Genomic DNA, 27,978 nt, shown 5'->3' with positions numbered 1-27,978 from the left:
TTAATTCCTGTGAAGCACCTAAAGAATTAATAAACTTCTTGAATCTGGTTTTGAGCACTTTGATGGGTGCAGTTAATGTCACTTCAAATGTGATGTGGTCTCTAAAAAAATTGTTTCCGTAAATTTTGTTGGAAAAATTAGAAATTGCCGGTAAACTTTTAGCCCTTCTAACTTCCTAACAAAAAAAAAAAATGTTTCATAAATGGTGCTCATGTAATGTATCCTTGTGGGAAATGTTATTTATTAACTATTTTGTGAGGTATAACTATCTGATTTAAGGGCATAAAAATTTAATTTTTTTTTAAATTGCTGTGTACAATCCAAGGTAATATTGTGGTACCATGTTAGAGAGAATAATCAACTCAAATACTTATGCCCCAAGAACGACAAAAGTATTTTAGGAGTGATATCTTTATTGGCTAACCAGAAAAATTATATTAGCAAGCTTTCCGATCCCGATGGCCCCTTCTACAAGTTACTTCATAAAATTGCGGTCAAATTTTTGGATATTTCCATAAATAAATGCAAATCATACTGACCAAAATTTACCACCAACATGAAGTACAATATGTCACGAAAAAACAATCTCCGAATCAATGGGATCTGTTGAAGCATTCCAGAGGTATTACCACATACAGAATTGTAAAAGTAGGCATGATGAGGAAGGTGAAAACAGGCTGAGGAGTGAAGGGGTTAAAGAGAACTTGTCATCAGGATTATCCCTATTCAACTAAAGATATGACCATAATGCCACTGTCATACTGATCTACTAGATACCTTCAGAGTAGAAATCTGCAGCCTGGTTTTTGTTAAATCAACATTAGAAGTTTCGCCTTCCTGAGCCCTTCGCACATTAGGGTGGGACTGTGGTTAGGCACTTCGGCTCTGCCATGGCCCCTCCGCTGCTGGCCCCTCACAGCAGAGAGAGAAAGACGCTCGCAATGGAGCCACAGAAAGAATGACAAAGCCGTACCAGGAAAATTACCAAAAGTGTTCACCTGAAATGGATTGGCCTGAGAAACCTTGTTTGGCTGCGCCAGGGTCTACATGACGCCGTGGGCACATACTCTTCATTAAAAATGTACTGTTTCTTATCCATATGCAGAATCACCATAGAAACTGTCAAATATAACAAACTGTGTGTAGTCAGATCCTGCAGTCACACCTATTTCTATCGATAGACTATTTTTTCTTAAGATACATTTTGGCAGGATAAGTAGAATTAAGGGTCAGATGGGAGCATTACTGCAGGAACAGACTACACTGGCTTGTAGTCTGTTACCTTGGAGACACATAGGTCTCTTATAACAGCTGTATAATTTTAACAATTTTAATGTCATGGGTGTGACACGGGTGAAGGGCGGTCATGTGGTTTCTGGCAATAGAAGGTCACAGTGTTTGGCTGTGTAAAATACTTCCTGACTTTCTATTGTTCCTGCTGTTGGTATTCATTGTAATAGGTAGCTTTCCTCCTAGATTTTCATCTCTCCCACTTTAGGACCCAGCAGGAGCTCGCCTTCCACCCAGTTGCTGATTATTATTATTCTCTTGGTGCTTAAATACTCCATTTCTTCCCTGGATTGGTGATATTATTCAGTTTATTCTAGCTCTGGTTTCAAGCAGGTACTTGCTCTCATCTGTAGTATTGTTGCTGAAGCTTTGCTGAACTTCAGCCTGAGTCATCTGTGGATAAGTAGTTAATGTTTTTTCCCCTATGCATTTCCTCTTTGTATCTTCCTTTAGCGTTTAGTGGGGTTGATGAAGCACTCACCCACCCATTCCTTATTCAGGGCCCAGCACTAGGGATACCTTGGGTCAGGTATCTGGTTCAGCACATAGGTGAGGAATCTAGGGTGGTGAGAGACCCCAGGGACCAGCGGTAGGTTTGGTCAGGGGTCACTATTTCCCCCTACTCTAGATGTAGGGGTCCCCTTCCCTTTCGCCGCTTGCTTGGTAATTCTCCATTCCTAGCGTGACATTTCATGGCAATATTTTCCAAAGATGTAAATATCCATTTATTTATTTTCTACAAATCTAATGCCAATCATTGGTATTCTGTTACGACTAGTTACCTGCCAATTACACACAATTGCTGGGATATTCTTTGAGAACATGTAATTCCCTTGTGTCATATGAGTTCATCTATAAAGAATTCTACATGGTCTACAATTTATAATGCATTCTTCAACAGTCATGCAATTTCTTTATTAACAGCTGTACAGAGCAAGAAACAATCTGAATGGATCAGAAATGCATTTTACGGTCTGGAGTAAAAATAACCTCTAAAACTACATCAGTCCTAAAAGCAAAGAGAACCAAATAAAATAAAAAATAAGTCAACATATTAGGCTGTCTTTTTTATTAGAATAATGGTTCCAGTAGTTGTGACCCCTTAACCTTCGTCAGGCTGCATAATTTTACAACGTTAACAGCGACCCCTTATCTCGGAAGGGGGTGGAGATATTTTATTGAAATTTGACCAATATATTCTGGACCAAAACTGCAGAGATGTCACGAAATTTCAGCCCTCTACGGCTTTTGGAAAAAAAAATGTATTGCAATTTTAAAACGGAATAGTTACAATTGTACCTATTCAGCCGCACAAAGGTTAACTGCATCTAAAGGTTTCTTGTAATTGTAGATTAGTCTTGCACAGCAGCTTAGAAAAATTGTAGCCCCTTTCTTCGTACAAAAGACCTTCAGCTCTGTTATGTTGATGGGTATACTTCCAAGAATTGCTTGCTTTAGGTCCTATCACATCATTTCTATTGGATTCAGTGGTTGTCCACTTTCAGAAACGTGAGCTCCAAACTGTATAAACTACAAAAATATAGCAAACTTGACAATTTCTCACCGATATTTAAGAAAGGCAAGAAGATGGATTCAAGCAACCATGGCCTGGGAAGACTGACATGCAAAATTTTTGAGGACATTATAAGAGGTGACTTTGAAAAATATATTGCAGATGGTAATAGGAATTCTTTTTAATATATTTATTAATGATCTTGTGGTAGGGATTAAAGGGGGCTTTACACGCTGCGATATTGCTAACAATTTATCGTCGGGGTCACGGTGTTTGTGACGCACATCCGGCGCCGTTAGCGACATCGTAGCGTGTAACACGTACAAGCGACCTTAAACGATCGCAAAAGAGACAAAAATCGCTGGTTTTGAAAAGGTCGTCCAAAAACAAAAAATCGTTCTCTCGTACATAGTGATGTTGTTCGTCGTTCCTGCGGTATCACACATCATTATGCGGAAGGAAGGAGGTGGGCGGGATGTTATGTCCCGCTCATCTCCGCCCCTCCGCTTCTATTGGTCAGCTGCTTAGTGACGCCGCAGTGACGTCGCTATGACGTCGAACGCACCTCCCTCTTGAAGGAGGGATTGTTCGGCGGTTACAGCGAAGTCACTGACAGTATGTGCGTGTGACGCTGCTGTAGCGATCACCACATATAGCATGAACGACGGGGGCGGGAGCTATCGCGCTCAACATCGCTAGCAATCCCTAGCGATGTCGCAGCGTGTAAAGCACCCTTAAGAGTACAGTGTCAATCTTTGCCGATGACACAAAAATATCTAGTATAATAAAAACTGAGCTTGACAGTACACTATTACAGAATGATCTGGAAAAGATGTCTGCATGGACTAACACATTGCAGATGAGGTTTAATGTTGATAAATGTTTATATGTAAGCTACTCATTGAAACTAAGAGCTCTATTTTAATCTCATCCCTCCACAACATATTGTTTCAATAGTCTTGTGGCTTCTCCAGGTGAACTTTAGCAAACTGCAGACGGTCAGCAATTTTCTTTTTGGAGAGCGGTAGCTTTCTCTGTGCCATGCACACCATGGTCCTCCTGAGTCCTCATGGTCCTCAGAGTCCTCCTGATGGTGAACTCATCATATGAAAGAGGCCTTTAATTCATTAGAAGTTACCTTGAGTTTCTTTATGATATCATGGACTGATTTAGACCTTATTCGAGTAATCTTTGTTAATCAACTCACTGCTAGGCAGGGTAATAATCGTCTTCAATTGACTCCATTTGTACACAATCTGTCTGACTTGATGGTGTAGTCCACACTCTTTAGAGTTAGGTTTGAATCCTTTATCCAGCCTGACGAGCATCAACAACTATTTTTGTTAGGACTTTAGCAGTCTCCTTTGTTTGTGCCAAGATACAGTTCCATAAGCTTGAGTTGTGAAAATCAGACTTTGACAGATTCCTCTTCATAGAATAAAAAAAGTATCCCACTCACACCACACCTGTTATTCCATTGATTGGAAACACCATCACTTTCAAATTATTTACTAATCCTAAAGTTTTACATACTAGCCATTCACAGATGTGATATTGGATCATTGTCTTTATTTAAAAAAAAAAAACAAACACAAAGTCTTATATTTATAACTCATTTGTTTGATTTTGTTCTTTTCATTTGCACTGACGAGCAAAAGTGTAACAATGTTTTGAACTTTTGACTTTCAAGCTCCATGTCTCACCATCCACTGCAGCTTCAAATGTGAGACTACCATCATTTTATAGACAATCATCTTGGCTATCTCATACATAAATTTGACTTGCAACTATTTAGCATATGATTAGTTATGCAGATTCTAGTCATTTCTCTACATTGCTACTGTTTTGCTCCTCATATACTACAAATTACAACCTGTTCTCACATTCCTCAATAGCTCAGTGAGTTATTAGGTTGGTTCGCCACCAAAAGGTCACAGAGCTTAATCGAGGAGCAGCCATGAAGTAGATTTCCCAAGAAAAGAGAGAGAACATCATCCAGCTCATTGATAATGGTCTCTCGGTTACGTAAATTGCCAAACTGCATCATGTGAGTGCCATGACTGTTGAAGAATACTAAATGATGTCTGTCCAGCCATTCAAAAGCCAAAAGGGGGATGTCCAGACAAAATAATGGAGACAATAAGTAGGCTGATCACAAGGTTTATCAGTTCAGGAGCGACAAACATGTCAGTGGAGGGGCTCATATGCTTCGCAATAGTGAGATCACAGATGTTCATGCAAGCACTGTGCAATGCATATTACACAAGTTTGGAATGGCGCTCTAAAAAAGAGTGAAGAAGCCTTGACTTAAATATTGTCCTAAGAAGCATCAGCTTAAGTTTGTAAAAAAGTATGAAAAATGGACAGTAGAAGATTAGAAATGGGTGACTTGGATTGATGAGGTGAAAGTCAATAGATGGGTGCAAATAGGTCTGGAAGAAACAAAAGAAAAAGGGGCTAACGGATCGAGAAATTGAAGGAACCGTCAAATTCGATGGTGGAAGCCTGATGATATTAGGCTGTATCACAGCCAAAGACATTGGGTATTTGACCAGGATTGATGGTGGTCTCACTGCTGAGCTATATATGAGTGTCCTACAAGAAGAGTTACTTTGTACACTCGAGTACTATGGGTATGAAAAGGGCAACATAGTGTTCCAGCAGGACAATGACACAAAGCATAAGTCGAGATTGGCGAAGAAATAGTTCTATGACAATGAAATAGAGTTCCCAGACCCCAACCCAATCGAACACTTGTGGGTAGAGTTGAAGAAAAAGCTGTATTTGTACCCAAGTGAGTCAACCAGTATGAACCAATATTGGGAACGTGTAGAAGAGACCTGGGATCAGATATTGGTCGAGATATGGTTGAATCTGATCGAGAACATACCGAGAAGGATTCATGCAGCATTGAAAGCCATAGGTGGATTTACAAAATAATAAAAATAAAAATTTTGATTTTTAGGAGCAAAAACAGTAACAATGCAGTGACATGGCAAGAATCTCCATAACTAATCATATGCTAAATAGTGGCAAGTGATACATACAGCATATATGAGATACCCAAGATGATTGTCTATAAAATGAAGGTAGTTTCATGCTCAAAGCTGTAGTGGATGGTGAAATATGGAGCCTGAAAGTCAAAAGTTCAAAACATTGTTACCCTGTTGCTTGTCTTTGTAAATTTAGGACTTATAGAAAATTCTGAAGGGTTAAATGTTCAACTGCCTTTTTTACATGCTGGTTTACAGTTTAGCAGTACACATGGGACCAAGAACCATTACAAGAATCATCCAAACTTTACTTTCTACAGAAAAAGATTTTTTATTACATAGCAAATAAATATCCTATTTTCTATTTTTAGGTGAAAAACTCTGTTGTAAGTATTAGCAAGCTATTCTAAATGCTTATACCACATTATCGCTACATGAGTGCCCCACTGAATAAAGCTGAGCACAACTCGCATGCCTACGCCTAAGGATCATCCACATGTACTAGTAATAGATTACAAAGTGCAATATACTATTTTCTATGGAAAGGCAGCTATGTTATAGTCCCAAAGAGCATGGTGTCATATTTAATGGTATATGGCGCCCAGTGATGTAATTCTCCTGGCAGTGCAAAAAGGGTAAATTTCAATATCTTACTGCTATAAGGTAGCTTCAGTATTAAAGGGAATCTGTCAGCAGGGTTTTGCTATGGAAGTTGAAGCTAGCATGCTGCAAGGGTTATCACAGAAAGTTCAGGCATGCCTGTCTTGTCACAGTCTGATCTTTTGTTTATTTGCTAAGTTTGTTTAAGCACCAGGACCCTTATCATTACAGGACTAGAAACTCAAGTTCACAGCAGTCCGACATGCCCCTGCTGTGATCAAGACCTGTCAATGTACAATCTCTATTGAGAGCCTTGTGTGGGCAGGGATAGCCCTCTGGACTCTGCTACATGACTAAATCTAAATAATCAGATTGTGTCAGAACGGCTGCAGGCAGTAATCTAAGTGATACATCCTTGAATTCAGGATCTCTTTACCTACATCATGCTGCTCTCAGATGAGATAACAAAAACCTGATGACAGATTCTCTTTTATAGTGGGAATGAAAGCATCCAACTTATGGTCGGATATGCCTTGAGGAATCTATCAGTTGGTTTGCTCCTCTAATTCCCCACCACAATGATACTGTACATTAGCATTATGCTTTTACAAAAACTAGATGATATTGCATTATGCAAATGAATAAGTAATAAAAAGTCATACAGTCAAGGCTAAAGCCATGTCTCCTAGGTATGTACAGTGAATAGGGCTGCAGCACCTGGTGCATGTGCAGATAAAGAAGGGAAAGCACACTACTTCACTGCGCATGTTCAAGATAATTCTAACTTATTTTTTTTACAAGATGTAAAGAGTTAATATAAAAGCATAAGGCTAAAGCCTGCAGTGGTGTTGTTTAGAGCATTTAACCCAACTGACAGGATTGTTAGACAGGGTCTTTTTGGAAGTCTTAAGCGGGCTTTACACGAGACGATAGATTGTGCGATATGTTGCTGGGGTCACGGTTTTCGTGACGCACATCCGGCATACCGCACGACGCGGTTTCGTGTGACACCTCCTAGCGACGCAGTATCGCTCACAAATCGTGAGTCGTGTACTCGTCGCTAGGTTTCATAAAATTGTTTAATTAAAATGGCGGCGGTAGTTCATCGTTTCCGTGGCAGCACACGTTGCTCCGTGTGACACCACGGGAACGATGAACAGCAGCTTTACCTGCCTCCCGCAGCACCCGACGGCTTAATGGAAGGAAGGAGGTGGGCGGGATGTTTACATCCCGCTCATCTCCGCCCCTCCTCTTCTACTGGCCGCCTGCCGTGTGACGTCACTGTGACGCCGAACGTCCCGCCCACTCCAGGAAGTGGATGTTCGTCGCCCACAGCGAGGTCGTCCGGAAGGTAAGTACGTGTGACGGGGGTTAAACGAGTTTGTGTGCCATGGGCAACTAATTGCCCGTGACGCAAAAACGACGGGGGCGGGTACAATCGATTGTGCTATCGCACAATCTATCGTCTCGTGTAAAGCAGGCTTTAGAATGGTACTTTGTTATGGTATTTATGAAGAACAGACTATTTGGCAATATTATTAGTAAGGTAGGCCAGCAAGAATAGATGTATTCTAAGACAGCACAAATCTGGTTTACATAAAAAGGATATTACACAGTTTAGCTACATTACAGTAGTTAAAGGAATTTGTCATGGATGAGGGTCACAAGTATCCTGGGATGACCTTACTGGATAGTTAATAGAAGCCAGTTCATGATGGAGAACATCAGTAATGCATACTATTATACACTACATTTCAGATGGCTGTGCCCATCCTCTACATCCCATGCTATACAGTATACTACTTACATGGAACAGCAATTCAAGTGAGATTTCTCGTGCAATGTGCTGGGAAACTAAGCCATGGCTGACCATGTGTTAATTAAGGGAGTAAAAAAAAATAAACAGTAGCCACTCGCTCTGTATACTGGCCATAAATGACCACATTGAGCGTTTCATATAGCACCGACATTCACATTTTCTACATGTTCAACAACTTCCATGAAAATGTGCAACGATGAGCAATTTCTGTAGCTCAAAGTCAAATCCTGTTATGTAATCACCCTAAAATACATTCTGATAAATGTTCACAGCTTGTCCGCCATGGAATTAAAAGATTCTGTTCCTTTCAAAGTGCAGCAGTAATAGAAAGATGCAGACGTTACACCATGGACCTGTACCATCTGCCCGGTACATGAATGCCTCTAAAAGCAGCATATAATTATATACAGAAATGCTAGAATTTCCCCATCTGGTCACATTTGTTAGCAGTACAAAGACATCCGGCTCCTGCGCATAGCTTCACTTATTAAATAAGCAGGGCTTAATTCAGGCTCCTCTGTCATAATTACTATATTCTGCCATTCACCAGTCTGGTTAGATTTTTTTATTGTGTCCACTACACAAAGAGCATAAAGACAATCATCAAAGGTAGCAGCCATTGTCAGCGGCCTGCCATCCCACGTCCTCCTGTCATCCTGGTCGTGAAATGCCTGCCGCACTGCCTGTATCATTTTAATAGTCCCTATCAAGTATGGGGAGGGAATGTCGCTAAAAGCCTTTTCCGGTAAGAGGGAATTGCTGACAGGAGTGGAGTCTTTTAAAAGCAATTCTCTCTCGTCGCAGTTGTTTTGCTGTCCAAAGAGATCTGTCCCCTTTACAATTAGTCTTCCGAATGATCCAACCACTATTACATCTTGTTTAAACTCCCCAGGGACGTTGAAGTTGAGGGTAACCGTACAGCACACTTCACCTTCAAGAACCATCTGAAATGTGCAGAAGTCATCGCTGGTTATCTGTCGGATTCCTTTTATGTGATCTGTCTGCTTTACAAAAGTTTTCAGAAGTCCATGGACCTTCACTGCTTTCTGGTTGGTTAGGAAAGTTAAGAGGTCGATTATGTAGCTACCGACTGAATGCAGCCCACCACCACCCATGAGATCATCACAGCTCCAGTTGTATTTCTTTCCCAGTAGGCTTCCACTGTGGACCTGGACCTCACACACTTGAAGTTCTCCCACATATCCTTCTTGAATCAGCTGCTTCATCTTCCCAAAAGCAGGCAGAAATCGTAAGACATTTCCCATGATGCTCATAAGCTTGGGGTAATAGTGAGCAGCCGACATCATTCGAAATGCATCAAGAGGTGTTGCTGTTCTGTCGCAGATCACATTTTTACCGATACCTGCAGGACAATAAGGATTCATTAGATGTATAAATTAGTACATTGTGTCTTACAGAAAAAGTACATCATAATTGTTATATCTGTGGCAATTAAATACTTTTACTATTTTATATCATTCTTTCTGATTGTGAACATATAGTATTAACGTTATTATAATATAGGTCTATTGTGCATGGGTCAGCTTTGTAATCAGAGCCAATCGAGCGGTCCAAGAAAAATCACTTTTTACACACTCAAAGCCACCTCTCTTAGGGCGGCGTTACACGCAACGATTTATCTGCGATCGCACCCACCCCCGTCGTTTGTGCGTCACGGGCAATTCATTGATCGTGTCGCACAAAGTCGTTAAACCCCCGTCACACGTACTTACCTCCCTAACGACGTCGCTGTGGGCGGCGAACATCCTCTTCCTGAAGGGAGAGGGATGTTCGGCGTCACAGCGACATAACACAGCGGCCGCCCAATAGAAGCGGAGGGGCGGAGATGAGCGAAACATAACATTCCACCCACCTCCTTCCTTCCTCATTGCCGGTGGGATGCAGGTATGTTGTTGTTCGTCATTCCTGGGGTGTCACACGTAGCGATGTGTGCTGCCTCGGGAATGACGAACAACCGGCGCACAGAAGGAGGAACGACATTATGGAAATGAACGATGTGTCAACGAGCAATGATGAGGTGAGTATTTTTGTTCGTTAACAGTCCTTCGAAGGTGTCACACGGTACAACATCTCTAACGATGCGTAACGCCGCCCTTATACATATCCTTAGGATAGGTGGATAGGTAATCAAAATCAGATTGTGGGGGACCGACAATTAGCAACGTCTTTGGGTGCTGTGTCGGACCCACAATGATTTGATAATGATCATCTTTTCAAAGAATAAGGGACAACCCCTGTAATTATATATTGTTTTTGCACTGACTTTGGTTCTGTCCCCATATCTATGTACTAAATGTTATTGTGTTATGGTATTTGGGTAGCAAATTTGGATCTGCTACCATACTTATGTAATAAGTTTGGTATTGTTCTCGTATGTTTGTACTAAACTTAGTTCCGTTACAGTATCTATACATTAAATTTGGTTCTGTTACTGTATCTATGTAGTAAGCTCGATTCTGTTACCACATACAGTATATCCAGTAAGTTTGGTTCTGTTATTTTCTTTACATAGTAAGCTTGGCTCTGTTCCTGTAGTATACAGTAACTTTGGTTCTGTTACCATGTCTATGTGTATAGTTTGCAATGTAGAAAGCTTGATTCTTTTTCCGTTATTTATGTAGTAAGCATGGCCCTGTTATCTGATCTACATAGTTTCTTCCTATAAGTTTAGTTCTGTTATTATGTCTATGCACAAAGCTTGTTGTTTTTTTTTACCATATCTGTAGTAATCTGTAGTCTGGTACCATATCTATGTAGTAAGCTTGAGTCTCATACCTTATCCTTGTAGTAAGCTTGGCTCTGGTACCATATCTATGCATTAAGCTTGATCCTGCTACTGTATCAATGCAGTGGGTTTGTGTTCTGTTATGGTATCAATATAACAAGCTTGGTTTGGTTACACTTTTTAGCAAGCTTGGTTCTTTTACCATATGTATGTAGTAAGCTTGATTCTGTCATCCATGTAATAAGCTTGGTTTTGTTTTCTATGTAGTAAGCTTAGTTTTATTCTTTATGTAATAAGCTTGTTTCTAATACCATATCTATTTAATAACCTTGGTTTTAATACCATATCAATGCAGTAAGCTTTCTTCTGTTACAAAATCTATGCAATGAGCTTGGTTCGATAACAGTATCTCTGTAGTAGGTTTGGTGCTATTCACGCATCTAAGTAATAAGAGTAGTTTAGTTATAATATCTATGTAGCAGGCTAAGTTCTGTTCTCACGTCTACATAGAAAGCTTGGTTATGGTTACAAATCTATGCAGAATGTTTGGTTCTGTTACAGTATCTATGTAGTAAGCTTGGGTGCGGTACCATATCTATGTAGTAAGCTTGTTAATGTTTCTATGTAGTATGTTTGTGTTCTATTACTGTATCTATGTAGTAAGTTTGGTTACAGTATGGGGTGCTTCACACACAGCGAGCTCGCTGCCGAGATCGCTGCTGAGTCACGCTTTTTGTGACGCAGCAGTGACCTCATTAGCGATCTCGCTGTGTGTGACACTGAGCAGCGATCTGGCCCCTGCTGCGAGATCGCTGCTCGTTACACACAGCCCTGGTTCGTTTTCTTCAAAGCCGCAAGAGAGCGACAAATGAAGCGAGCAGGGAGCAGGAGCCGGCGTCTGACAGCTGAGGTAAGCTGTATCCAAGATAAACATCGGGTAACCAAGGTGGTTACCCGATATTTACCTTAGTTACCAGCCTCTGCAGCTCTCACGCTGCCTGTGCTGCCGGCTCCGGCTCTCTGCACATGTAGCTGCTGTACACATCGGGTTAATTAACCCGATGTGTACAGCAGCTAGGAGAGCAAGGAGCCAGCGCTAAGCAGTGTGCGCGGCTCCCTGCTCTCTGCACATGTAGCTGCATTACACATCGGGTTAATTAACCCGATGTGTACTGTAGCTAGGAGAGCAAGGAGCCAGCGCTCAGTGTGCGCGGCTCCCTGCTCCCTGCTCACACTGGTAACTAATGTAAACATCGGGTAACCATACCCGATGTTTACCTTAGTTACCAGTCTCCGCAGCTTCCAGACGGCGGCTCCGTGCAAGCGCAGCGTCGCTTGCACGTCGCTGCTGGCTGGGGGCTGTTCACTGGTCGCTGGTGAGATCTGCCTGTTTGACAGCTCACCAGCGACCATGTAGCGATGCAGCAGCGATCCTGACCAGGTCAGATCGCTGGTCGGATCGCTGCTGCATCGCTAAGTGTGAAGGTACCCTATCTCTTTAATACAGTATCTCTTTCAGCAAGCTTGTTTCTTTTATCTACGTAAGTAAGCTTGATTCTGTTATCTATGTAATAAGCTTTTTTCTGTTCTCTATGTAGTAAGCCTGGTTCTGTCATTTATGTAGTACATCTGGTTCTGATACCATATACAGTATATGCAGTAAGCTTTGTTCTAATACCATATCTATGCAGTAAGCTTTCTTAAGCCTGCTTTACAAGTTACGATTTCGCATACGATATCGTATGCGATCGTAACTGCCCCCATCGTATGTGCGGCACGTTCAATTTTGTTGAATGTGCCGCACAAACGATTAACCCCCGTCACACGTACTTACCCGTCCATACGACCTCGATGTGGGCGGCGAACGACCACTTCCTGGAGTGGGAGGGACGTTCGGCGTCACATCGACGTCACGCGGCAGACGGCCAATAGAAGCAGAGGGGTGGAGATGAGCGGGACGTAAACATCCAGTCCACCTCCTTCATTCCGGATTGATGGCCGGGAGCCGCAGGACGCAGGTAAGATCTATTCATCGTTCCCGGGGTGTCACACACTGCGATGTGTGCTACCCCGGGTACGATGAACAACCTGACGTTCAATTTATGAGGAATGAACGACGTGCGTGCGATGAACGTTTTTCCGTTCATTCGCAATCACACGTAGCTGTTACACACTACAATGTACCTTACGATGCCGGATGTGCGTCACTTATGATGTGACCCCGCCGACACATCATAAGATATATTGTAGTGTGTAAAGCGGGCTTTTCAGTATCTCTGTAATAAGCTTTGTGCTGTTCATGTACATCTATATAGTAAAGGGGGCTTTACACGCTACGACATCGCTAATACGAACTCGTTGGGGTCACGGAATTGGTGACGCACATCCGGCCGCATTAGAGATGCCGTTGCGTGTGACACCTATGAGCGATTATGCATCGTTGCAAAAACGTGAAAAATCGATCATCGGTGACATGGGGGTCCATTCTCCAAAATCGTTACTGCAGCAGTAACGAGGTTGTTCCTCGTTCCTGCGGCAGCACACATCGCTCCGTGTGACACCGCAGGAACGAGGAAGCTCTCGGCCGCTATGCGGAAGGAAGAAGGTGGGCGGGATGTTATGTCCTGCTCATCTTCGCCCCTCCGCTTCTATTGGGCGGCGGTTCAGTGACGCAGCTGTGACGTCGCTGTGACGCTGAACGAACCGCCCCCTTAGAAAGGAGACGGTTTGCAGGTCACAGCGACGTCGCCGGGCAGGTAAGTAGTGTGACGGGTCTGGGCGATGTTGTGCGGCACGGGCAGCGATTTGCCCGTGTCGCACAACAGATGGGGGCGGGTACCCACGCTAGTGATATCGGGACCGATATCGCAGTGTGTAAAGCGGCCTTTAGAGTGGTGTTCAGTTACAATATCTATGTAGCAGGCTCGGTTCTGTTACCATATCTTTATAGTAAGATTGGGTCTGTTGCAGCATCAAAGTTTCTATAGAGAGTATATTTGACTTTTTGAACACCCTCCATGGTGAATTTGTTATAGTCGACATTGTATATGCATTATGTACAGTACAATCTATACAATATACTAGTAATAGAATTTGATTGCTGATGTTACATGAAACAGACAACTACTGGTAGTTATAACAAAATTATTGATGGCACTGAACTACGCTGCTGCACCTACAGCTAATGCAAAACAAATGAAAATGTAATAAGAATTCCTGGTTCCATGAAATGATTGAGCTGTTACTAACAATGTTATGTATCTGGGATCACATATACTTATATTATCCTGCCATTGTATGTAAAGCACTGTGGAATTAACAGCGCTATATAAATGAATAAATATTATTATTATGTTATTATCCTGAAATAAAAACATCAGCCATATCTTTTTCCGGCGGACAAATTTAAACCCCTCTTGGTAGGCGAAAGTTCATAGGTTAAAGATGGACCACTAATGATGGCCCAGTACTGTGCATGCCCCATAGGCTAAAATTTGCCAAGCAGCTACTGCCTACATTTTATATGGAAACTTTCAATGTGCAATTTGGCACCAATCTGTCAGAATTAAGGGGGCTTTACATGCAGCAACATCGCTAGCGATGTCGCTCGTGAAAGCACCCGCCCCCGTCGTTTGTGCGTCACGGGCAAATCGCTGCCAGTGGCGCACAATATCGCTAATACCTGTCACACGCACATACCTTCCTAGCGACGTCGCTGTGGCCGGCAAACAGCCTCTTTCCTAAGGGGGCGGTTCGTGCGGCGTCACAGCGACTTCACACGGCAGGCGTCCAATAGAAGCGGAAGGGTGGAGAGCAGCCACATGAAAGACACACCCACCTCGTTGCCGGAGGACGCAGGTACGGTGGTGATCCTCGTTCCTGGGGTGTCACACGTAGCGATGTGTGCTGCCTCAGGAACGACGAACAACCTGAGTCCAGCACCAGCAACGACATTTGGGAAATGGACAATGTGTCAACAATCAACGATTTGGTATTTTGCATTGTTAGCGGTCGCTCGTACGTGTCACACGCAACAACAGGCCAGATGTGCGTCACGAATTCAGTGACCCCAACGACATCTCATTAGCGATGTCGTTGCATGTAACGGGGCCTTAAGAATTGTCCCATGTAATATAAGACGCTGTATGAATGACGCACTGTACAAAGACAAATGTCTATGTGTAGTGGGTGGGCCTACCCCCTACCAGTACCAGCAGAGTTAACCCGGAATTGTAACTAATAAAAATGTTGAAGTTTATTATTATATGTTGTGTTAGGGCACCCCTAGTGGCCGGGTGGGACGGCTGTCGCCACCGGGGAGGAGGAGCCGGCTGAATCAGAGGGGAGTGTGTGTGTGTGTGAGGGGGAGTCGGATCCGGGACAGCAGAGTGTGAACATCGAGGGGCAGAGTGTGTGAGCGGGACCACCAGGGGGCGCCGGAGAACAAGGAGGAGAACGTAACCTCAGCGTGTGAAGCCACTGGTGTGGGTCCGGTGTGTGAGGAACCGAAGTGTGGGAGCCCGGCGAAGTGGAGTACCCCGGGCATATCCCCACCAGAGGGTGCGTTAGGGCAGGCTGCCCCCAGCTCCATCAAAAGTGCCTGATTTTACCGCCGGATAATATTGTGCAAATAAAGGATGTCGTTTGTTACCAGCACCCTTTGTCTGAAGATCGTTTGTACGACGGCCGGCGAATGCACTATCACACTCTGCCCCACCAAGTCAGTCCCCGACATTGAAGAAGTGGTGAAGCCAGGGACCAGCCTGAGAACTACTGCCACGACTACAAGGCCGGAGGCTCCCCTGGCTCATCACTTCATGTGGCGTAGTCGGCAGGATGCGAATTCCCTGCCAGGGACCCAAGAAGCCGGAGACCAAGTGGTGCCGAGTGCACCGTATCCGGGCTATGAGAGAAGATTTCCAGTCCCATGGTGGGAGGAAGAAGTGCCCAAGGCGTTGGATCGGGCACAAGATGGCGGCAAGATGGCCGCCGTCTGTGAAGCTGAGGAAGGAAAGGCGCGAAAAGTTGGCGCCAAAAGAAGACCCTGGGGCTGGCCGGTGCCGAGAAAGAGGTACAGAGTACTCCGCCTAAAGAGGGGAGGCGCCAGTCCCCGGACACGAAGAAAGAAATATGCAGTGGGCGGTATTGTAAAGAAAAAGAAGAACCGCCGCGGAGGAGTCAAGATGATGTGTGAGGCTGGGGGTGGAGCCTGTTTAAGAGCGGGAAACATAGGCCCGCCTCTTCTTCTTCCAGTCTCAGCATTGACCTCGCCGCCATTGCATTTTACCCAGCAGGAGAAAAAGATGGAAACTTCCGGCCGACAGCAGGATCTCGCCACCGCCATGGCCCTGACCAGTCTAAGCCGGGAGCGCCCTAAACAAGCTGCCGTAGCAGGAGTGTTCTTGCCGGAGATCCCGACCGGGTCAGGAGACCCAGCACGCCCGGAGAAGGTGACGTGGCTGACCACCTGGTACGCGGCATCCGGGGGCACGACCACTGAGGTCCGGGCAACATATGCCGCCCAGCTACCGGTGGGGAACCGCCCTCTGGGGATTACCTATTCCCCTGTGTAGACACCTCAGGCCGTAGCCACAGCCACAGCTACATCCGCAGCCGCAGTACCATCTGTCCCCGAGCGGGAACCGGCCGAAGTGTATGCCGAGCGGTTGGAGCAAGACCACCGGGGCTTCTTTTGGGACCCTGTAGTCCCGTCTTCTACCCCCTATCCAAGGGCTCTGTCTCCGGTGCCAGATCCCGTCCAGGAGCGGTTGCTTGCAGAGACCATCGTCCGGGAAATGATGTCCGGTCCCGGCGGTGAGGAGCTGGCCCTGCAATTCACCACTGGTATAGTGGTGAAGTTCAACCAGCAGGAGGGCTACGGATTTATCCGCGAAGCAAGCACCGGGGACGATTACTTCTACAACCGGGTCCACCTGGACGTGGAGGGCTTACCCAAGAGGCTCCACACTCTCTACCGGGGCGAGAAGGTACAATTCTTACCGGAGGCGGGCAGTCGCAGCCTGTTCGCCGTTGGCGTGACCCGGACGCCAACCGCCCGTGAAGCGGCTCAGTGGCAACAGGAGCTGGAGTGGGAGGAGCACCAGGAACGACGCCGGAGCCAGCAGAAACCGACGCCGCTGGATGCCTCCCATTCCCGGCGTACTCTGGCGGTCCCACCGGAGGTGCAGTCTGACCCGGAAAAGGGTACCCCGGTCGTGGCGGTTAACCAAAGCGTCACCAACAGACCGGTAATCGTTCTGGACGTGCCGCAACCTGTACCTCAACCGCCCCGAGTGGCGACTCCATCGCCGCCACCGGAAACTGAAGAGGCCACGCCAGCGGAGCCGCCGTTCGCTCCTGTCTCATTCCGGAGAGTCCCCCGCCAACCTGGGCAGTCCCTGGGCGCCTACATCCAGGCCCAAGCTGCCGAATGGAAGCGGTCCTGGCCTCCGGAGTAGGCCGCTCGAGCTGGCTTGTTAAAAAGACCGGTAATGTTGTTCGACCGGCAAAAGTTTAAAGTTTTATGAAGAGTTTACAGTTGATATGCCTGTTGCTCGCCATCACAAGACCGGGAGCGCTGTTGAGCCTCCGGGCGCCATCGAAAGACCGGGAGCGCTGTTGAGCCTCCGGGCGCCATCGAAAGACCGGGAGCGCTGTTGAGCCTCCGGGCGCCCCAAAGGACCGGGAGCGCTGTTGAGTCGCCGACTGTGGACTGGGCTGAAGGATATTTTTATGCCATGTTCTTTGTTTTTAGTTATATGTTTTATAGTTAGAGCCTTGCCGGGAGGCTCGGATTTTAAGAGGGGAGGCATGTAGGTGGTGGGCCTACCCCCTACCAGTACCAGCAGAGTTAACCCGGAATTGTAACTAATAAAAATGTTGATGTTTATTATTATATGTTGTGTTAGGGCACCCCTAGTGGCCGGGTGGGACGACTGTCGCCACCGGGGAGGAGGAGTCGGCTGAATCAGAGGGGAGTGTGTGTGTGTGTGAGGGGGAGTCGGATCCGGGACAGCAGAGTGTGAACATCGAGGGGCAGAGTGTGTGAGCGGGACCACCAGGGGGCGCCGGAGAACAAGGAGGAGAATGTAACCTCAGCGTGTGAAGCCACTGGTGTGGGTCCGGTGTGTGAGGAACCGAAGTGTGGGAGCCCGGCGAAGTGGAGTACCCCGGGCATATCCCCACCAGAGGGTGCGTTAGGGCAGGCTGCCCCCAGCTCCATCAAAAGTGCCTGATTTTACCGCCGGATAATATTGTGCAAATAAAGGATGTCGTTTGTTACCAGCACCCTTTGTCTGAAGATCGTTTGTACGACGGCCGGCGAATGCACTATCACACTCTGCCCCACCAAGTCAGTCCCCGACATTGAAGAAATGGTGAAGCCAGGGACCAGCCTGAGAACTACTGCCACGACTACAAGGCCGGAGGCTCCCCTGGCTCATCACTTCATATGTGTAGGGCAATCTCGGAGGCAGCAGCAATTGCTTGTCACTCATTTCTGAGAATATTTAAAAAAAGAAAATAAATCTGCTAAACAACCTGACAGGTGGAGATTGCATCCAGAGGTGGTAGTCCTGTACACACAGAGGTGTGTCTCCATGATGTGTAGGCACGTAGTAATTATTCTAGCTGTGTATACACAATCTGTCATAAAGATCAATGATGTGTAATAAAAATCCATAACGGCTTATGAGTATACTGTCTCATATGTTTATGCCAAGACACAGATAAGCCACTTTAATGACTACCAATCGCATGGGTCAGCAACCAGCGGCACTCCAGATCAGGAAGCTCAGTGCATGATGGGGGATGTAGATTCACATCGGCTGAAGGACGATGCTATTACTGTTAACTAGAAATTAGCAAATAAATTAGCAGCTCCCTGGCCGAGTGGCCATGTCAATATTACAATTCTGCTGGAAAGATGTGCTCTGAACTGCCTCCTACCTGCTCGAATCCTTCTGTTTTGTATGACCTCCTTCATGTCATTGTTGTGCCATGACATATGCCTTCACGCTGGGTCTACTAATCAGGAGAGACGCCAAGGATCCCTGCATATATAGAACGTAGTTTCGCAGGACTTCTGTCCAATGGCCAAAGAATACTGACAAGGATCCTATCCTGTGAATGGATTTGCTAATCTCTACTGTTAACTAATAAATTCCCATTCACAAACACTTAATGTCTGACATCAGCAGCAATATTGACCTGGAGAAATTATTTTACCCCAGCAAGCCATTTTGCGCTGCTCCCCACTGTTCGTGTTTCCCCAAAAATAAGACCTATACCGAAAATAAGCCCTAGCAGGAATGTTCAGGGGAATGCATCAAGGCCCAGGGGTAGAATGCATACCCACACACATCAGGTTGCACACCAACACACATCAGGTTGCACACCAACACAGATCAGGTTGCACACCAACACACATCAGGTCGTGCACACACACATCAGATCACACACACATCAGATCACACACACATCAGATCACACACACATCAGATCACACACCCACACACATCAGATCGCACACCCACATACATCAGATCACACACACATCAGATCACACACCTACACACATCAGATCGCACACCCACATACATCAGATCACACACACATCAGATCGCGCACACATCAGATCACACACCAACACACATCATATCGCACACCCACACACATCAGATCACACACACATCAGATCGTACACCCACACACATCAGATCACACACACATCAGATCGCACACACATCAGATGGCACACCCACACACTTTACATCACACCCATCAGATCGTGCACACCCACACACATCAGATCGCACACACACACACATCAGCCTGGGAATCCTGCGTAAAGGCCGCTTTAGACGCTGCGATATCGGTACCGATATCGCTAGTGTGCGTTCCCGCCCCCATCGGTTGTGCGACACAGGCAAATCGCTGCCTGTGCCGCACAACATCGCCCAGACCTGTCACACATACTTACCTGCCTAGCGACGTCGCTGTGAATGGCGAACCGCCTCCTTTCTAAGGGGGCGGTTCGTTCAGCGTCACAGCGACATCACAGCAGCGTCACTGAACCGCCGCCCAATAGAAGCAGAGGGGCGGATATGGGCGGGACGTAACATTCCACCCACTTCCTTCCTTCCGCATTGTGGCCGGGAGGCAGGTAAGGAGAGCTTCCTCGTTCCTGCGATGTCACACGGAGCGATGTGCGCTGCTGCAGGAACGAGGAACAACTTCGTTACTGCTGCAGTAACGATATTTGAGAATGGACCCCCATGTCACCGCTGAGCGATTTTGCACGTTTTTGCGACGATGCAAAATCGCTCATAGGTGTCACACGCAACGGCATCGCTAATGCAGCCGGATGTGCGTCACAAATTCCGTGACCCCAACGACTTCGCATTAGCGATGTCGTAGCGTGTAAAGCCCGCTTTAGACCGAGTTCACACATATAGTAATCATACGTTAGAACGGATCCTGCAGAGATCTGTTGGCAAAAAAGTTCTGCTGACTCGACTTTTTTGTCCATTTTTAAATCACTGATTTTTGATGGATCCGTTTTTTAACATTGAAGTCTATGGAAAACAGATTGTTAACATATTGCTGTGCACTTAGCCTAAAGCGGGCTTTACACGCTACGACATCGCTAATGCGGAGTCGTTGGGGTCACGGAATTCGTGACGCACATCCGGCCGCATTAGAGATGCCGTTGCGTGTGACATCGATTAGCGATTTTGCATCGTTGCAAAACAGTGCAAAATCGCTAATCGGCGACACGGGGGTCCATTCCCAATTATCGTTACTTCAGCAGTAACGAGGTTGTTCGTCGTTCCTGCAGCATCACACATCGCTGCGTGTGACGCCGCAGGAGCGAGGAAGCTCTCCCTACCTGCCTCCCGGCCGCTATGCGGAAGGAAGGAGGTGGGCGGGATGTTACGTCCCGCTCATCTACGCCCCTCCGCTGCGATTGGGCGGCGGTTCAGTGACGTTTCAGTGACGTCGCTGTGACGCCGCACGGACCGCCCCCTTAGAAAGGAGGCGGTTCGCCGGTCACAGCGACGTCGCCGGACAGGTAAGTATGTGTGACGGCTGTGGGCGATGTTGTGCGGCACGGGCAGCGATATGCCCGTGTCGCGCAACAGATGGGGGCGGGTACGCACACTAGCGATATCGGGACCGATATCGCAGTGTGTAAAGTAGCCTTAAGGGCGGCGTTACATGGGACGATTTATCGGGCGATCGCATGAGCGATCGCACCCACCCCCGTTGTTTGTGCGTCACGAGCAATTTGTTGCCCGTGGCGCACAAAGTCGTTTACCCTGTCACACGTACTTGCCTCCTGGACGACCTCGCTGTGGGCGGCGAACATCCTCTTCCTGAAGGGAGAGGGACGTTTGGCGTCACAGCGACGTCACACAGCGGCCGCCCAATAGAAGCGGAGGGGCGGAGATGAGTGGGACTTAACTTCCTGCCCACCTCCTTCCTTCCACATTGCCGGCGGGACGCAGGTAAGCTGTGTTCGTCGTTCCCGGGGTGTCACACGGAGAGATGTGTGCTGCCTCAGGAACGACGAACAACCGGCGCGCAGAAGGAGGAACGAGTTTATGAAAATGAACGACGTGTCAATGAGCAATGATAAGGTGAGTATTTTTGCTCGTTCACAGTCGTTCGTAGCGGTCACATGCTACGATATCTCTAATGATGCCAGATGTGCGTCACGGAATCTGTGACCCCGATGACATATTACCCGATATATCGTGGCGTGTGACGCCGCCCTTACATGTGAGATTCAATAAAAGGTCATATAAACTACTATTAATAGAAACAGACTAAGAAGCTGCTGGAAGAAATCAGATCATGGGACATCGTCTAATTTGTCTCAGAAAGGATTCAAAGTGCTTCCCTATTAATGGCTTGAGCTGGAATCTCATGTATAGGCCTTTGAAAGATACCAAATTGTTTACTTGATGCTTACTTCTATCCTGGGAGTTTGATACAGCTTCAGAAATGACTACTTTGAAATGGTTTTATAACCGTGGGAACGGTGTAGTTTATTAAAATTAATAGCAACAGGAAAAATATTTTCTTGCGTTTACATTATTTTTAAATTTAACTTTACGAATATTTTTAACATTTTTTATCATGGTATTTTTAGCAACATTTTTCAACAATGTCCTTATAATAAATTATCTCATCCATATGAGAAAAAATTCTGACAAACCTGCAGAAATCTTAGAAAACATTAGAAAAAAAATAGTATCAGCATTCTATATTTTCAAAAACACCAATGACCACACAAAGGTAATCACAAGAAACTAAATCTACTTTAGTAGACCTTTAGGTTCTTAGGCTGCTTTCACACTACGTTTTTAACATGCGTTATGAACATTTTTTTGCTGCAAAAGCGGATCCTATTTTTCTAAAGAAAAACGCATGTAAACGCAAGTGTTATTTTACAGGATCCTGCCACTTGACTTGAAGTTTATGGGTGGGCATTGGAGTCATGTGATCGGGAGTCAGTGGAACTGAACGTGACAGACTGGAAATTCAGATGCCACTGGGGAAAAAAAGAGAGAGGAAAGAGAGAGAGGAAGAGAGAGAGAAAGAGAGAGAAGGAAAGAGAGAGTAAGAGAGAAAAAGAGAGCGCGAGAAAGAGAGAGAAAGAAAGAGATAGAGAGGAAGAGAGAGAGAAAGAAAGAGAGAAAGAAAGAGGAAGAGAGAGAACGAAAGAGAGAGAAAGAAAGAGATAGAGAGAGGAAGAGAGAGAGAAAGAGAGAGAGAGAGAGAGAGAAAAAGAGAGAGAAAGAAAGAGATAGAGAGAAAGAGAGGAAGAGAGAGAGAGAAAGAGAGAGAGAAACAGAGAGAGAAGGAAAGAGAGAGTAAGAGAGAAAAAGAGAGCGCGAGAAAGAGAGAAAGAAAGAGGAAGAGAGAGAACGAAAGAGAGAGAAAGAAAGAGATAGAGAGAGGAGGAGAGAGAGAAAGAGAGAGAGAGAGAAAGAAAGAGAGAGGAAGAGAGAGAAAGAAAGACATAAAGAGAGAGAGAGAGAAAGAGAGAGGAAGAGAGAGAGAGAAAGAGAGAGGAAGAGATAGAGAAAGAAAGAGAGAGAAAGAGAGAGAGAAAGAAAGAGAGAAAGAAAGAGAAAGAGAGGAAGAGAGAGAGGAAGAAAGAGAGAAAGAGAGAGAGAAAGAAAGAGGAAGAGAGAGAAAGAGACATAATGAGAGAGAGAGAGAGAAAAAGAGAGAGAAAGAGAGAGGAAGAGAGAGAGAGAAAGAAAGAGAGAGAGAAAGAGAGAGAAAGAGAGAGAGGAAGAGAGAGAGAGAAAGAGAGAGAGAAAGAGAGAAAAGAGAAAGAGAGAGAGAGAAAGAGAGAGAGAGAAAAGAGAAAGAGAGAGAGAGAAAGAGAGAGAGAGAAATAAAGAAAGAAACAAACTCACTCTCTGTGGTTTCTGGGCATGCTCAGTACACCAAACAGGATCCTGTCTATCAGTATACCACCGTTCACATGCGTTTGCGTGCAGTTTTGTCAGAATCCAGCAATTTGCAGTATTTGGACGCAGCTCAGAAACGCTACATGTAGCGTTTTTAAACAATGTTAAAAAACTGCAAGTCGCTGGATTCTGACAAAACTGCACGCAAACGCATGTGAACGCTTGTTGACGCAAGTCCGCTGCAAATGCATTGAAATGAAAACACATGTGTACTGGATCCGCTTTTGCAGCAAAAAAACGTTCAGGACGCCTGTTAAAAAAACGTAGTGTGAAAGCAGCCTTATAGACTCACAGCTAACAGCATTTTAGCCTGAGGCTGCGTACACACACTGGAGTAATGGCATTAACTGCAGCTAACCTGTGCCGCTACGGTCTTTTTACTGTTTCCCTGCACAATCATTTAATTTTGCAGGGAAACAACTGTTTTACCTGTAAGATTATAGAGGATCTGTCACTTGCTCAAAAAAAAACATAAATGTCATGCAGTGACTCCCGGGGTTCAGCCAGGTATAAATTAACTCCCAGTGAGCACCGCAACGCATGGTGTACACAAAACAACGGTGGGAACACTAGAGTAGCAATATGACGGAGTGGTCTTGCGTTTGGGAGGGGGAACAGCGTCACCTCTTAACACTAACCTGAGGATGATCCCTGCACTCCCTAATGTCCCTATATGGGTCCTTCCCTCTGACGCTGATCACGTTTCTAGGCCCTTGCTGACCCTAAACTCATCCTGGCTAGTGAGGACCAGCAAGACACTAGTCCCGCAACTACAATAAGACAGCATGATGAAAGACAAAGATGGAAGAAAGACACAACTAAAACTCCGGCAGGAACTTCTCAGCTGCAAGGGACACCTCAGTTTTCTCTAAAGACTGGTTCCTTCCAAGTGGACAGCAAAAGGAATGATATATAGCCGACTTGGAGTGGAGTGAGTGGATATTTATAGCAGAAAGCATGGTGGCTCAGTGGTTAGCACTGCAGTCTTGCAGCGCTGGGGTCCTGGGTTCAAATCCCACCAAGGACACCATCTGCAAGGAATTTGCATGTTCTCCCCGTGTTTGAGTGGGTTTCCTCCGGGTACTCCGGTTTCCTCCCACACTCCAAAGACATACAGATAGGGACTTTAGATTGTGAGCCCTAATGGGGACAGTGTTCCTGATGTATGTAAAGTGCTGCAAAATATGTTAGCGCTATATAAAAGAAAAAAAAATAAAGCAGAAGGGAGCTGCTGAGGTTACAATTACCTGTTAGATCACTGCAGGATAGAAATGAACCATAACACCTTTAGTGCTGATTGGAATTAATTATGCTCTAACTCAGGGTAAATGGGGCAAAAGCAGATCTGCAGTCCATAATGCGCTGTCTTCTGTAAGTCTAGTATAAGGCTTAATGGTGCTTTACACGAGACGACGGATCGTGCGATGCATCGTCGGGGTCACGGTTTTTGTGACGCACATCTGGCATTGTACACGACGTCGTCTCGTGTGAAACCTCTGAGCGACGCAGTATCACTCACAAATCGTGAGTCGTGTACTCGTCGCTCAGTTTCATATCGTTTATTTTTACTTGTGCTGGTTGTTCATCGGTCCCGTGGCAGCACACGTTGGTCCGTGTGACACCACGGGAGCGATGAACTCTACTTACCTGTGTCCCACGGCTCCCGCCGGCTATGCAGAAGGAAGGAGGTGGGCGGGATGTTTACATCCCGCTCATCTCCGCCCCTCCGCTTCTATTGGCCGGCGGCTGTGTGACGTCGCTGTGACGCCGAACGTCCCTCCCCATTCAGGAAGTGGACGTTCGCCGCCCACAGCGACGTTGCTCAGCAGGTAAGTATGTGTGACGGGGGTTTCATGACTTTGTGCGACACGAGCAGCGATTTGCCCGTGACGCACAAACGACGGGGGCGGGTATGATCGATCGTGAAATCGCATGATCGGTCGTCCCGTGTAAAGCAGGCTTTAGAGTAAATTGCATGATTTCTGTTTTATTTTAATATATAAATTTATATGGAAAAATTAAAAAGAAAATGTAAAAAAAATACAATAAGAACTTAAAAACCTAATCTAAGCCATGAAAGATATGTGCTGTTTGATTACCCACCCAGTGACTCATTTTTTCATGATATAATGTGCAGTTGCCTTAATGTAGCATGGTCTGTCCCAGTGATGGATCCTCCTTACCACAGGACATAGTCATCTTACACATGTATACACATTCAAACTGTCTACACGGAATGAAGATATGAATCTAGAGAAAAATGTCCACCAGAACAGTCCCATCTAAACATTCACATAGCGACATTGCTATTGTCCAGGATCTGCTCCTTGTATACATTCCTTTAGCATGTCTCTGACAACCAAATAATGTAATAAAGCTAAAGTGTTATCCAAACAGAGCTGCAGAGCAGACGTCGGTCTTGCTATCATCACTGGTTATATAGGATTGCTTCTCAGAAGATTTAAGTGGGCTTTACAAGCTACGATATTTCTAGCAATTGCTAGCGATATCGTACACAAAAGCACCCGCCCCCGTCGTGCATGCGATATCGTGTGATCGCTGCCGCAGTGAACATTATCGCTACGGCAGCGTCACACACACTTACCTGGTCGGCGGCATCAATGTGACTGCCGAACAATCCCTCCCTCAAGGGGGAGGTGCGTTCAGCGTCACGGCGACGTCACCAAGCGGCCAGCCAATCAAAGCGGAGGGGTGGAGATGAGCGGGACGAACATCCCGCCCACCTCCTTCCTTCCTCATTGCGGGTGGGACGCAGGTAAGGTGAGATTCCTCGCTCCTGCGGTGTCACACACAGCGATGTGTGCTGGCGCAGGAACGAGGAACAACATCTATAAACAACCATTAACAATTTTTGGTTTTAGGACGACCTCTCCATGGTGAACGATTTTCACCATTTTGGAGGACGTTTAAGGTCACTGGTAAGTGTCACACGCTGCGATACTGTAAATGACCCCGGATGTGCGTCACTAACGATATGACCCCGACGATAAAACATTAACGATATCGTAGCGTGTAAAGCCCCCTTTAGTCTGTCTGCTGTGTTCCTGCTCCTGCAGAATCTTCACCCAACTAGCCTGATTGACAAATACTCAGTGTTCCTCCTCCCTGCTGCTCAGTACAAGCTGCACCTTTCAGCCAATATTGAGAACACTTGGACTCATGATCTCTTTGACTCATTAGCTGGACTCTGCTCTTGTTAATATCAGGGGGCTATATAGACATTCTGAGTTTCAATGTGGGTATACCGTACTAACATGGTCAGGCTTATGTGATCAATTTAATAATGTATGCAATTTGTATTGTAAAATCTGCTGTGTATTTAATTTTAAAGGGATTGTCTGGGCTAAATCCACAAGTCTGCAGTTACAGTATGTGCACTGTGAGGATTCACCAGTGTCAGAGCTGGGAACGGCGAGCACGTGGCCACGATTTTGTGATATGCATATTCACAGCCACAATACAACTAGATGGGCCACGCTCACTGCAAGTGTATTGAGTGAAGACGAGCCCATCTAGTCGGACTTGTGAATTTTGACTGGACAACCCCTTTAAATCAGGACCCAAATCTGTTATACAAGCATTATAAATGGTTACCTAATAAAGAATCTGCTACTTAGGGACTTCCAAACAAGCTTACTTGGCCTCCCGTGCAGACAGACCAGACGTTACTATGATTGTTTTGCAAAGTTAATGAATGAGATGAATGTATGTTTGTGTTTTTAGAGAAATTTAGAACCATTACCTGTCCATACTGTCTACGGATATTCACTACATATTTAAAGGGGTTTGCCAATACTATAATATTGTCTGACACAAGGCACCATCATCAATCAGCTGTTTACACCTATCCTCCGGTGGAGTTGGTAACAGCTGGTCTTGGAGAGTGCTTGGTGTTGGACCACCTTTGATTTGATGTTGATGACTTATTCCATAGATAGGTCATCCATGGGTGGACATACCATTGGTGCAACCTGTACAGCCGAACAGGGGCGCAGGAGGTATGGGGCAAATTTCTATTCCCCAAGCCAATGGAATCGTGCATTATGATGAGTTACTGGACTGCAAAGGGTTGTTCTTGCACAGGAGCCCTTCTCGGTCTGTGTCCGCCAATGAGGAAATCAATATCAAATTAGTGCACAAAACCATTTTAATACGATACCTAAAATTTCCATAATTTTTCTACCAATTCATCAGTCCACTTACAGAGACGAGGACTCAGTTATATTTTTACTGAATGCATTTTCCTTACATATTAATATAAATATGCTAAATCAATACAAGGTGACTGCTGCACGTAATAGACGTGTACATAAATCGCCATTACCCACATTACAGGAATCATTACTCCACACCTCAATGAATCAGCCTGTAGGTCATTAGTTTGAGAATACTGGGCAATTACTTCGACTAAAATCAATTTGATTTAGTAATCTGTTATTCTGTGTCCTAGAGATTGCAGTAGAAGCCCTGTCCCCTCCTAGTGGATATTCTCATTTAATACTGTAGAT

At 45.5% G+C, this 27,978-nt stretch overlaps 1 protein-coding gene across 1 annotated transcript in view; it reads right to left on the bottom strand.

Moving 5' to 3' along the window:
- Positions 1 to 484: 484 nt before the first annotated feature.
- Positions 485 to 27,978, bottom strand: part of GFOD1 (Gfo/Idh/MocA-like oxidoreductase domain containing 1) — a 110,448-nt gene continuing 82,954 nt past the window's right edge. The window contains exon 2 of the mRNA XM_075314743.1: positions 485 to 9,578. Coding sequence (XP_075170858.1) covers positions 8,659 to 9,578 — 920 coding nt within the window. The 3' untranslated portion in view covers positions 485 to 8,658. The remainder of the gene's footprint in view (positions 9,579 to 27,978) is intronic.

Source organism: Anomaloglossus baeobatrachus, chromosome 6 (genome assembly GCF_048569485.1).
Source record: "Anomaloglossus baeobatrachus isolate aAnoBae1 chromosome 6, aAnoBae1.hap1, whole genome shotgun sequence".
Classification (NCBI taxonomy): Eukaryota; Metazoa; Chordata; class Amphibia; order Anura; family Aromobatidae; genus Anomaloglossus; species Anomaloglossus baeobatrachus.
This window is presented reverse-complemented; position numbering and strand designations above follow the sequence as displayed.